The 13261-nt window shown below is 45.9% G+C and overlaps 1 protein-coding gene across 5 annotated transcripts in view; it reads left to right on the top strand.

Moving 5' to 3' along the window:
* The window catches only part of ubn1 (ubinuclein 1), a 75741-nt gene that overhangs the window by 14739 nt on the left and 47741 nt on the right, over nucleotides 1–13261 (top strand). For 4 of the 5 annotated variants that reach the window (XM_033040389.1, XM_033040391.1, XM_033040390.1 and 1 more), the window contains exons 2-4: nucleotides 3358–3459; nucleotides 8799–8894; nucleotides 9779–9922. In XM_033040389.1, coding sequence (XP_032896280.1) covers nucleotides 3358–3459; nucleotides 8799–8894; nucleotides 9779–9922 — 342 coding nt within the window. Of the gene's footprint in view, nucleotides 1–3357; nucleotides 3460–8784; nucleotides 8895–9778; nucleotides 9923–13261 lie in introns of all 5 variants that reach the window. The other variant, XM_033040394.1, reaches the window with a different exon arrangement.

Here is a 13261-nt window from a genome sequence, read left to right on the forward strand (position 1 = left end):
GAGAAAGATCACCTAGAGTGATCCACGGTGTGGAGATCTTCAAAGGTTCATAGGTTCAAAGGTCTTATTGTCACGCCTACGTGTCTTATTGTCACGCCTACCAATCAAGGTACAGTGAAAAGCAAGACACTCAACTACATAAAAGTTAAAATAAACATCCACCACGGCCGATTCCTCACAGTGATGGAAGGCAATAAGGTCTAATCTTCTTCCTCTTTATTCTCCTGTGGTCGGGGCAGTCGAACCATCAGCAGTCGGGGCGATCGAAGCCCTCGCGTTGGGGTGGTCGAAGCTCCTGCGGCTTGGAGCTCCTGAAGTCGGCCTCTAACTACAGGGACCACGAGCTCCATGATGTTAAGTCCACAGGCTCCCGCGGTCTGCTCCCCCAAAGCAAGATTCCACCACTCACCCATTCCCCCGACGCAAGCTGCTACCCCAACGCAAGATTTCACGACTTGCGCATAGCCCCCAACTGCAGATGCGGCTCATTTCTCCTCATCCCCCAGCACTAACTCCTCCTCCTCCTCTTCACCCTCCCTCTTCAATCCCTCGAGAGTGAAGGGGTAGAGACGGAGGGGGGCAGATGGGGAGGGGATGGAGAGGGAGGGGAGTAGAGAGAGAGAGGGGGAGGGTAGAGGGAGGGAAGGGGTAGGTGGAGAGAGAGAGAGAGGGCCCTCCTCCACCCCTCTACACCCCCTCCCCCCTCAATCCCCCTCTACCACTCCCCACCCCATCTCCATCCTCCTAATTTCCCTCATCCTCCTCCCATTCCCTGCCCCAGGACCTACCCAGGTCGTAGAGCCAGGGCCTGGAAATCGGCCTGGTTCTCGTACTCGGCCCGGCCCTGGCTCTAGACGTCAGCCATCAGTTCGGCTGCCGCTTGGGCTCCAGTGCAGGCCCCAACTTCATCTTGGCTCGTCCCTGACCCCGCACCCAGGCTCGTCCTCAGTTCCAGCAGCGGCTTCTTTCTCGGCCCCGGTCAGGTCGCCATCCCAAGCTGTGGGCTCGGCCCTCACTTTAGCTCCAGCACCACCCTCACCACCAGGTGCTGGGCGCCGGCAGCCGCCGCCACTCCTCGTTCACCGCAAGCGCTGGAGGGCCCCTCCCTCACGGAGTGTCCCATCCTGCCTTGCGAGTGCATTGGGACGTCACTCTTTTCCAAAATGTCGTGAGTTTTCGGGCTGTTTTTAAAACTTTAAACAATAACTTCGGAAATATCGGTGGGAATGCGACGGGAAGATGTTTATCGCCTATGTGAGTAGGATGTGTGAAAATGGGAAGGTTGTGGCCTAGTGTTTGGAAGAAGATAGGAATTAACCAGATTCTCTCTCTCACGCAGAGACACACACACACACAGACACACACACACACACAGACACACACACACACACACACACAGACACACAGCCACACACACGCACACACAGTGAAGACATTTAATTATATAGAGATTGTAATAATAGCTAGTTTATAGGTGAATGTCAAAACACTAATCTTTACTGCAGTTAAATTTCACTATCTTTTGTGGAAATTGTCAATTTCTGAAGGCCATAATTTTTTGGCAACTTTTTAAGACAAATATTTATCTGAATTTCATTCGCTAGTGCCATTTACTTTGAGGTCAAGACGGATGCAAAGTAAATGGAAGGAGAGAAAAAACATCTCTTTTATCAAGGGCCAATTTTTGCTGTAGATTAAAAGATAACTTTACACTGACAGGTGCCTTGGTTATTTTTCTTGCTGCTCGCTGAAACCAGTTGCACGAGTTGAAAGAAATCAAACTAGTTCTGAAACGTTAATGCAGGTCAATCAGATGAAAGACATCGTATGAGATGGCAGATGCTTCATTATTTTTATTTGCGTTCTACGTGAATGTACTCCCTGTTTTTAAACCGCTGCTTGCTAAATTATGTATATACTTCAATGCCATGTTCTTTTTGGCATCTGGTTAGTTATGAATTTTCATAATATTTAATCATACCTAGTAGCACATTGTGACAGCCTGCCTAAAATTACTGGCATTGTCTCAAACTCTGGCAAGTTGACTGAAGTTAACAATCATTGTTAATTTTTGATGTTCATAATCTGGATGGTAAATTGATAAAAGTACAAATTTTGTGAACCTCACAGTTTACGATGTTTTAGATTTGTGTACCATTTTGTATACTCTGGTGAGCATAACAGTGCTGTTCCTTAGTTTATCTGGATCCTTCACTCGGAATTTTAATCTGAGTTTGAGTAAAGAAGAAGAAAAAAAGCTGGATGGAAAGTACAAACCTAGAACAACCAACTCTTAAGATGATAATTGAAATACCAACTAGTGACCTGGTGACAAAGCTGTGCTTCTATTTCTGTGTCACAAGAAGATTGAACACAATACTTTATGGTTTTTGTTTTTCTTGTATTCTAACACCTTGCCATTGCAAGCTGGGTACAGTATAAGTAAGCAATGTAGTAATACTGTCTTAGCTCTTTTGGACAAAAGTATTTGAAATATATTGGTTTATTATTGTCACGTGTACAGTAATAAATTGAAAAGCTTTGATTGTGCTAACCAGTCAAATCAAATCTTTGTATGTTAATGATTTGGACGAAGGGATTGAAGGTTTTGTGGCCAAGTTTGCGGATGACACGAAAATAGGTGGAGGTGCAGGTGGTGTAGAGAAAGCAAGGACTCTGCAGAAGGACTTTGACAAGTTGGGAGAGTGGGCAGAGAAATGGCAGAAGTTCCCAACCTGATTTACCAGGGGGTAAATTTCGCCTACGCAGGGGGTAAGCAGGACAAGGCGAGGCCTGGTGGAGCGAGGCACCGGAGCCGGGAGCGCAGGTAGCGGCGGCCCCGGGGGAGGGCAGCAGGACAGTGGACATTGGGCTGGGAAAGGTCGGGGCGCGGCTGCAGGGCCAGGGCCTTGTCGGTGTCGATAATCGTTTTAAAGCAAGTAGAGGGAGTGTGTGTGAGCCCTGGTGAGCAGGGGGGGGGAGGCGGGGGGAGTCTCAGAGTGTGAGTATAGGTGAGGGACGTCCCTGTGAGTGTGAGCAGTGAGGGGGTCCCTGGGAGTATGAGCAAAGGTGAGGGGTTTCCTGTGAGTGTGAGCAGTGAGGGGGTCCCTGTGAGCGTGAGCAACGGTAGGGCGCGGGGTCCCTATGAGTGTGAGCAGTGAGTGAGTGGGGAAGACCCTGCAAGAAATTAAGGGTAAACGGGCAAGAAAACTGTCAGATTCTAGAAAAGTATGATTGTGAACAGTGTTATAAAGTTCAGGAGAACATAGGAACAATTTGAAAAGTCCTTATCCTGTGAAGTAGAAGCTTATATCTTATTTCCGTTGTGCTGATTTTGATTTTCTTTTTAATTTGTAGAAAGTTGTAGCTAGATATTTTGGAGCCCCTTTTAATGATGACAAAAGGGAAGAAGAAGAAGAAAAAATCGAACCATTGGCAAAGAAATCTGAAGAAAAATATGTGAGTTCTAGTTTCATTTTTTTCCATTGTTTTTTATTAAGCAAGCAAAATGGGTATTTCATTCTGAAGAAGGGTCTCAACCCGAAACATCACCCATTCCTTCTCTCCAGAGATGCTGCCTGGATTGGTGGTTGGAGTTTAACTCGCGTGTGCCCACGATCGATGGCACCGTAGTAGTTAAGCATTAACTTGATGCGAGCGTAAGCGACGGGGCTGTATCGGTTCATTATTAAATGGAGTGTTTACACAACACGTGGACCTCTACAGTGATGACCCCGACTATCCAAAAGAGCCTATTTTAGATTTTATCATGTCTGCAGCCGACAACCCAGACCAGCAGAATACAGTTTCGATCAAACTGCCCACTTTCTGGATATCACAGCCCCACCTGTGGTTTGAACAGGCTGAAGCCCAGTTACACATTCGCCAGATCACTGCGATCACACAGATCAATGCCACCAAATACTACTACGTCGTCAGTATGGTGGACCAGGACACCGCCGGGTGCCTAATCGACCACCTTCGCCAGCCACCAGCCGATGGCAAGTACGAGGGCCTCAAAACGCTCCTCTTGCGCACGTTCGGTCTCATCCGCCGCGACAGCCAAACTCCTGCACATGGAATGCCTAAGTGACTGCAAGCCGTCCATGTTTATGAATGAAATGCTCACCTTGATGGACACAAGACCGGCCTCCTGTTCAAACGGGTGTTCCTCGAGCAGATGCCTGATGACATTCGCCTGCTCCTCGCGGACGACGATTTCACCAACCCCCGACGGCTGGCTGCCCGTGCGGACGTGCTGTGACAGGCCAAACAGCAGGGTGGTGCCACCATCAGTCGGTTGTCGGCAGTGCCTCGGCGGGTCAAGAGGCCGGTCCCAGCCTCCACCGAAGGCACGGCAGTGAGGCCGGGCAGGATCAATGCCGGCAAAGGTACGTGGTGCTATTACTACCAAAGGTGGGGTGCTGAAGCCCGCCGATACCGACCATGCTGCACGCATCCGGGAAACGCCTCGGCCAGACACCAGCATCGCCTCCTCAACACCTGGGATCGTCATTCGGGGGGGCGAGCAGAGGTCAGTGTTTTGCCCCCATCGGAGGCCGACACTCGTTCCAGAAAGAGGGGACCATCTTTGGCCACCGCCAACAACAGCAACATCAAGACGGACGGGGTCCGCATGATCCCGCTCACCTTCCACTCCTGTCACTTCAAGTGGCCCATTACCATCGCCGATGTCTCCCAACCGCTGCTGGGCGCCGATTTCCTCCGGGCGCACTCCCCTGCTGGTTGACGTAAAGGGACAACGTCTCAGCAATTCTGAGACGTTCGAGTCAATCGCCTTGCGCCAAGCCGAATTGACTGCGCCACATCTCGGCTCCGTGACCTCCTCCGACAACGCGTATACCCGGATCTTGGCCGATTTCCCTGACATCATAACCCCCCAGTTCACAACGGCCAGCCCCAAGCATGGGGTGAAGCACTATATCCCCATCACCGGACCGCCACTCCATGCACGCGCACGCAGGCTGCCCCCTGACAAGCTCCAACTGGCCAAAGAAGAGTTCCGCAAGTTGGAGGAAATGGTCATAGTGCGCCGCTCAGACAGCCCGTGGGCGTTTCCGCTTCACATGGTCTCCAAAGTGTCTGAGGGCTGGAGACCCTGTGGGAACTACCGCCGTCTCAATGATGTCACAACGGCCAACCGGTACCCTGTCTCTCGCATCTAGGACTTCATGGCCAAGGTTTTTTCCAAAATCGACCTGGTACGCGGCTACCATCAGATTCCGGTCCAATCAGACGACATCCCCAAGACAGACTCTTTGAGTTCCTACAGAACGCCGCCCAGGCTTTCCAACGACTCATGGGCACGGTGGGCCGTGTTCATCTACCTCGACGGCAATTGCTCTTGCCAGGAACACCGCGCACATCTCCGGCTGCTCTGCCAGTGGCTCAATGAGCATGGCCTGGCCATCAACCTTGCCCGGTGTCAGTTTCGCCTCCCTTCCATCAATTTCCTCGGCCACCACATCAACCAGCACGGAGCGGACCCGCTCCCAATCAAAGTCAAGGCCATTCGCCAGTTTCCCAAACCTTCTACGGTGAAGGGACTCTAAGAGTTTGTCGGCAGAATTTTGCCCTGTCACACTGACGTGTCGACCACATCCATGTCAACATCATGGGACCGCTGCCCCCATCCAGAGCTGTCATCATCTTTTCACCATCATGGACAGATTCATGAGATGGCTGGAAGCCTTCCCGCTCTCGGCTACCTCCACTGCGATGTGTGCACGTGCCCTCACTGCCCACTGATTGCCCGCTTTGTTGTGCCGGTGGACAGCGCCTCCGACAGAGGTGTGCAGTTCACCTCCGAGTTGTGGTCAGCAATGGCCTGGCTGCTTGGCACTCAGCTGAATCACTGTGGCTTATCACCCTAGTTGAGCATTTTCACCGGCACCTGAAGGCATCCCACAAAGCACGGCTCACAGGCCCGGACTGGATGGACAAGTTGCCAGGGTCCTGCTGGGCATACGCAGTGTCCCGAAAGAGGACCTGGCAATTTCCTCGACCGAGTTGGTCTACGGCGCCCTGCTTACGGTCCCTGGGGACTTCATCCTGGTGGTGCGTGGACATCAGGAACGGCTCACGACCATGTTAACATGCCTCCAGGAGAAGGTGGGCATGCTCTCGCCAATCGCAACGTCCCGCCACGGACTCACCACCACGTATGTCCCACCCGCCCTCCAGGACTGCCAGTATGTCTTCCCTTACCGAGATTCCCACCGTACGCCACTGCAAAGGCCTTACGAGGGACCTTTCCAGGTACCGCAACACGGCACCACGTCTTTTGTCATCAACGTGGACGGCAGGCACAAGTCTGTCTCCGTGGACCGGCACACTTGGACATTGACCAACCAGTGCAGGTGTCACAGCCCCGCCGTCACGACCGCACCCGCCCTCAACTCTACCAGCTGCGACCGTGAACACTGGAGACGCATACACGAGATCAGGCAGCCTCACTCGTGAGCCTAACTGCCTCCATTTCTCCGGCTCTGGGGGGGTGGGGAAAGAGTCATGCGAGCCATCCAGCCATGCTGAGCCATTTTGGGATCATACTGTCGTAGGTCGGGCTCAAACTCTCACGTGACCCGGGAGTGATCAGGTCCGACCAATCACGCGGTCAGGGGGGGCGGGCCATCAGGCGGTTGGAGTTTAACTCACGATGGCACTAGTAGCTAAATATTAACGATGCACGCATGAGCGATGGGGCTGTATCGGTTAATTATTAAACTGAGTGCTTACACAATGCGTGGACCTCTACATTACCTTCAATTTAAACCAGCATCTGCAGTTCTTTCCTACACATAGAAGTTTTTCCCATGCATATTTTGCAAGGTATTTAGGAATAGCAACAAATTAATGTTCTGATTTATCAGATACAACGTTTTAAATTTAGATCACGTTGCTTCCTAAAAAAGAAGAGAATTGTTTCTGAATTGTTCTCTACTCGCGCATTTAAACTCATTAATGAATTAATTAATCATGACATTAATAATGTAACATTAATGGAGTCACAGTTATTCAGTCCTTTGACCCACGGAGTCCACAGCAACCATCTAATCCTTCACTGTTCCCATTTTATTCACCCCACAATCACGTCAAACATTTCGTTGTCTCTGTACTGTACACGGACAATGACAATTAAAGTTGAATCTGAATCTTTCCCCAGCCCCCCCTCCTCCCAATGCTCGTCCCCAGTTCTACACAAGGGGACATTCACAGTGGCAAATTAAGGAACCAACCGACATGTCTGAGATGGTGGTGAAAGCCGGAGCACCTGGAGGAAACCTGAATTGTCGCAGGGAGAACCAGCTAACCACACGACTACCTGTGCCACTCTACCTCCCTGGATAACATTGAATAGTTTTATGCCCTTCAGTGTGGAATGAATATTTGTTTCATTTGCAGTATATATTTGAAAATAATACATTTCTTTTTCATGACTATGTAATAGGTGTACATGTACTGTCTGCCAACCCTTAAGATGGGGTCTCTTCTGCACAAGGGCTATTGCGTAGCCACTCAACCACTTCTGATAACTCTCAATATATAAAAAAGATGAAGGCAAATGTGCAGTCACCCGGCCTGCTGCTGGTCTGAATCCAGCAACCAACCCATGTGTATTTTCGTGCCCATTAATGATATGGTATCTTTATCTAATTTGGCATTTATTCCAGACATGCTGCATTGAGATGAAGGTGACTTACTCCATAAATGGCTTAAGAAACCTTCTTATGGACAGATAATAGATGCTAGTTGTTCCAGTTATTAGAAAAAATATATAAAAATGATTAGAAAATTGATTCAGGAAATAGTCCAAATGCTCCACAGGTACAGCAGCTCTCTTCCAGGAGCATGCAGAGACTACCCTTTGTGTTAAGAGTGTGTTTACATACTCATGCCAATAAGCAATGAAATGACAGAAACTTGGAATGTATATAAAGGTCTATAATCTTTTGACAAATTGTAGATACATTATTTTCTTCTGCATATCCAAAAGTGATCCTTAATCTCTTGATATACCCAACCAAACGTGCAGTGACTCCTCTGCTGCGATTATTAATGACAGGTAGAAATAGATTCTAAACAAAAGTGTGAACAAACAGCTGATGTTTACTTTAGGTTAGAAATCATTTAACTGATAAATTTAAATATTGAGAGTTTCCACTTGCATGGTTATCTTTAAACTTCCTGACTTATTATTAAATTACTATTCTATGGTTACATCCTCCTGAGCACATTTCCATTAATTAGTTGAAATTGGTCACAGCCTGACTAGTCAGTTAGTCAGACTAATCAGTCTGAAGAAGGGTCTTGACCCGAGACGTCACTCATTTCTTCTCTCCAGAGATGCTGCCTGTCTCGCTGAGCTACTCCAGCATTTTGTGTCTAACTCGCCACAAGGTCATTGCTCTATCCTGGCATTAATCTATAATAACCACTGGTGATGAGTTGACTTGTAAAGCATAAGAAATATTGCAACCTGCATTTTAAGTTGGGCTTGTTATTTGGCTCAATGTCAAGCCATAATTTGGAATTCTGGCCTCCAGTTGCCAGGCTTGAAGTGTGATTTGAACCATGCACATCTGACACAGATAGGGTTGCTTCAAATCTCATTCCAAATGTCTAAGCTGATAGGCTGCTGCATCACAACATTCAAAGTTTGGAGGTGAAACATCGTTTTCCCATAACTATGTGAAATGAGAATGAAGTCTGATTTGAAAAAAATTAACACAATTACAATTAATGATGTCTGTTCATGTATAGTTTTTACATTTTAGGGCCCAAAAAAACGTAGGAAGGATCGTATCCAAGATCTTATCGACATGGGTTATGGATATGATGAAACTGACCCATTTATAGATAACTCGGAAGCTGTGAGTATAAACAATTAATTAATTAATACTGACTGTAAGCAAGTAATGAGAATTCAAATGCATTAAATGTGGTTGAAGCAATTTTAGATTATTTATGGAGGTAAACAGCACTAATTCAACTTTTTTTCTTTCATTTGTGTCTACTCATAATTTGCATCCAGCGAAGTGCTCTGGATTTAATGAAGGACGTTTGAAGCAAATGTTACTTCTCTTCTGCAACTTAGAATGGCTGTTCAGTATCCCAGAGCAATGCCTTCAAGTTATTTTGTTTTTTCTCCTGTTCTTTTTGGCCTTTTACTATGTTCATTATGTTGTTAAGTAAAGCTAAATGCCCATAAGAACAAAGACCCAAAGGGTTGAATAACTTTTTGTTTAAATAGCTCTGATATTCTTACAATCCTTGCTTTGCTCAACAACTACACATTCAGCAGATGAATGTGGGGGGATTTCTTTCAGCCAGAGGGAGTGAATCCTTGGAATGTTTTACTCCAGGAGCCAGTATTGTTGGGTATATTCAAGAAATATATTTGATTTTATGGGAATAGAGAGAGATGAGCTTGACCTGGGAAAAAGGGCAGTATTGATCTTATTAAATGACAGATAAGCCTCTGGCGTCAAAGGGCCATGGCCTGCTTATAATAAATATAGGCAACTTTTAAAGCTTCTGTCATCATTAATAACCATAATCACTTTTATTTTCCTCCATTTCTTTCTCGTATTACAAAAGTGATCTGCCTTCTCAAACTCACTCACAGTTTCAGACTAGTTCAGTGATCTGAAACAGAATTTAATTAATCCAAGGGAGAAAAAAAAACAGGTGGAAAGTTTCTATATGAATTGAGTAGCCTGGCCACCTAATGTCATCTTTCTTTGTGGTGCTCTAGTACGATGAACTTGTTCCAGCATCCTTGACCACTAAGCTGGGTGGTTTTTACATTAATAGTGGAACTTTGCAGTTCCGTCAAGCTTCTGAATCGGATGGCGATGATGACTTCATCAAGGACAAGAAAAAGACAAAATCTCCAAAGGTGAGGAAAAGTAAACTAGTCCATATTTTATCTTCCACAGTTGGTTTGTTATCTGAGCACTTTAGATTTTATCTTTCTGAGTTCGGAGACAAAACCTGCCGGCCTTTCCAATAGAGTTGTTGTTGATTACTATTAATGTATGATCCTAGGACCATATGAATTCCCACACAAATGTTTGGCTCTCTCACAACAAAGCTATATTTTACCTGAAACCAATGTCTCTAATTACATTGGTACATAAAAATGCTGGAGAAACTCAGCGGGTGCAGCAGCATCTATGGAGCGAAGGAAATAGGCAACGTTTTGGGCCTGAAAGGTTGCCTATTTCCTTCGCTCCATAGATGCTGCTACACCCGCGGAGTTTCTCCAGCATTTTTGTGTACCTTCGATTTTCCAGCATCTGCAGTTCCTTCTTAAACTCTCTAATTACATTACTATTTCCCCATATTTTTTGATAAATATTATTTGTTTATAATTATGCTATTTAAACATAGACCATTATTCAAAGCACAGAAGGAAATGATTGTGCTCATAAAGCTCTATGTACTGGTTTGGGCATCCAATTTACCCCTTTTATAATTTGAAAAATAGTTTTTGGCTTCACACCTTGGTTTTTCTGTTAGAGTCGTAGAGTAATGCAGTGTGGAAACAGGCCCTTTGGCCCAACTCGCCCACACCGGCCAACAATGTCCCATCTACCCTAGTCCCACTTGCCTGTGCTTGGTCCATAACCCTCCAAACCTGTCCTATCCATGTACCTGTCCAACTGTTTCTTAAACGATGGGATAGTTCCAGCCTCAACTACCTCCTCTGGCAGCTTGTTCCATACACCCATCACCCTCTGTGTGAAAAAGCTACCCTTCAGATTCCTATTAAATCTTTTCCTCTTCACCTTGAACCTATGTCCTCTGGTCCTCGATTCCCCAACTCTGCGTAAAATACTCTGTGCATCCACCCAATCTATTCCTCTCATGATTTTATATACCTCTATATGATCTCCCCTCATCCTCCTGAGCTCCAAGGAATAGAGACCCAACCTACTCAACCTCTCCCTATAGCTCACACCCTCTAGTCCTGGCAACATCCTCGTAAATCTCTTCTGAACCCTTTCAAGCTTGACAATATTTTTCCTTCTAAATGCGGTCTCACCAACGTCTTATACAACTGCAACATGACCTCCCAACTTCTATACACAATACTCTGATTGATGAAGGCCAAAGTGCCAAAAGCCTCCTTGACCACCTTGTCGACCCGCGACTCGAACTTCATGGAACCATGCACTACAACACTACTCGGAGTCCTACCATTGACTGTGTAGGTCCTGCCCTTGTTCGACGTCCCAAAATACAACACCTCGCACTTCTCCAGATTAAATTCCATCAACCATTCCTCCGCCCAACTGGCCAATCGATCCAAATCCTGCTCCAATTGTTCACAACCATCTTCACTATCTGCAAAACCACTAACTTTTGTATCATCAGTAAACATGCAAACCTTTAGCCCTGTATGTTCTCATCAAAATCATTGATGTAGATGACAAACAGTAATGGGCCCAGCACCGAAACCTGTGGCAAACCACTAGTCACGGGCCTCCATTCTGAGAAGCAACCTTCCACCATCACCCTCTACTTCCTTCCATGGGGCCAATTTGCTATCCATTCAGCTATCTCTACTTGGATCCCATGAGATCTAACCTTCCAGAGCAGCCTACCATGCGGCACCATGTCGAATGCCTTACTAAAGTCCATATACACAACATCTACAGCTCTGCCTTCATCAACCTTTTTGCTTACGTCTTCAAAAAAATCAACCAGGTTTGTGAGACACGACCTCCCACTGTCCCTAATCAGTCCTTGCCCATTCAAATGCCTGTATATCCTATCCCTCCGAATACTTTCCAGTAACTTACCAGCTACAGATGTTAAGCTCACCAGCCTATAGTTCACAGCATTTTCCCTGCAGCCCTTCTTGAAAAGAGGCACAACATTTTTCACCCTCCAATCCTCTGGCACCTCTCCTGTATTTAAGGATGACATCAATTTCAACCAAAGCTCCAGCAATTTCCACTCTAGTTTCCCACAATGTCCTCGGATATATCTGATCCGGCCCAGGATATTTGTCTACCTTCAAACACGACAGTACCTTCAGTACTTCCTCGACGGTAACCCTGACTGCTCTCATGATACTTCCAGTTACTGCTCCAATTTCCTCCGCCCTATTGTCTTTCTCCTCGGTAAATACAGAGGAGAAATACTCATTGAGGACCTTGCCCCTCTCCTATGGCTCCACACAGAGTTGACTGCTTTTGTTCCTGAGAGGTCCCACTCTCTCTAGTTACCCCTTTCCCCCTAATGTGTTTAGAAAATCTTCATGAAAATGCTTCAGTGTAAAAGATTGAGTTCTTTGATTCTTCATCGACCTTCCAAAAATAATATGTTGATGAATCTTCCTCATGTTTCTGCCCTTTCAAAAGTCTTTAAAATAATCAGCCAGATTGCATAGAGTAGCAAAAAGATAACTTGGGCCATAGTTTAAAACTGGGTATGTATGGACTTTCAAACTCTGAACTTCTAATTTTCCTAAACAAACAAAATTTGATATTTAAGGGGCAATATTAGCATTGAGTCTTGAACTGTAATTAACTTGCTGCTGTGTAAAATTTCAAGTCAAATTATTTTTTTCTTGTAGTATGAATAATTTTAATTTTACATCCAATAACAATAAACATGATTTTTTTTATCCATGGCAAGTTATCTATATAAAAATTTTAGATTACCTGAGAATCTTTCTTCTGCAATGTCTCATGCCTTCAGACACTAGCTTGATATCCAGGATAGGTGGCACAGTTTTAGCTAACTATTTAGAGCACCAGTCTGATCAAAGACTGACTTTATATCCAGGCCTTGAGACAGCATATCAGTTAAATATTTAGGATCCCAATTTGCCTAAAGACTGCTTATTCTTGGTTGGTTTCTTCGTTTCCTGGTCCTCCAAAATATTCCAAATGGAATTTAAACTGGAGGTGGTGGAGAGAGGACTTAAGCCAGAAAGGGTTCTTGGGAAGAAAGAGCTACCTTAAATTTAGTTGCATCTGGTTGGGTAACTATGGTAGAGTGAAGACTATTCCATGCTTTAATTGTGCGGGGGAAGAATGAATTGCTGTAACACATCTGTCTTGGTAGCTGGTATCTCAAATTGGATCGAATGCCCTCGTCTGCTCCTAATTGGTTTGGATTTGGTGTAGGTTTTGTAATCTATGTCGAGCTGGCAATTTAACATTGTGTAAAAACAGGTCAAACAGTGAGCTTCACATCTGTCTTGGAGAGAGTTCCACCCCAG

Source organism: Amblyraja radiata, chromosome 22 (assembly GCF_010909765.2).
Source record: "Amblyraja radiata isolate CabotCenter1 chromosome 22, sAmbRad1.1.pri, whole genome shotgun sequence".
Taxonomy (NCBI): Eukaryota; Metazoa; Chordata; class Chondrichthyes; order Rajiformes; family Rajidae; genus Amblyraja; species Amblyraja radiata.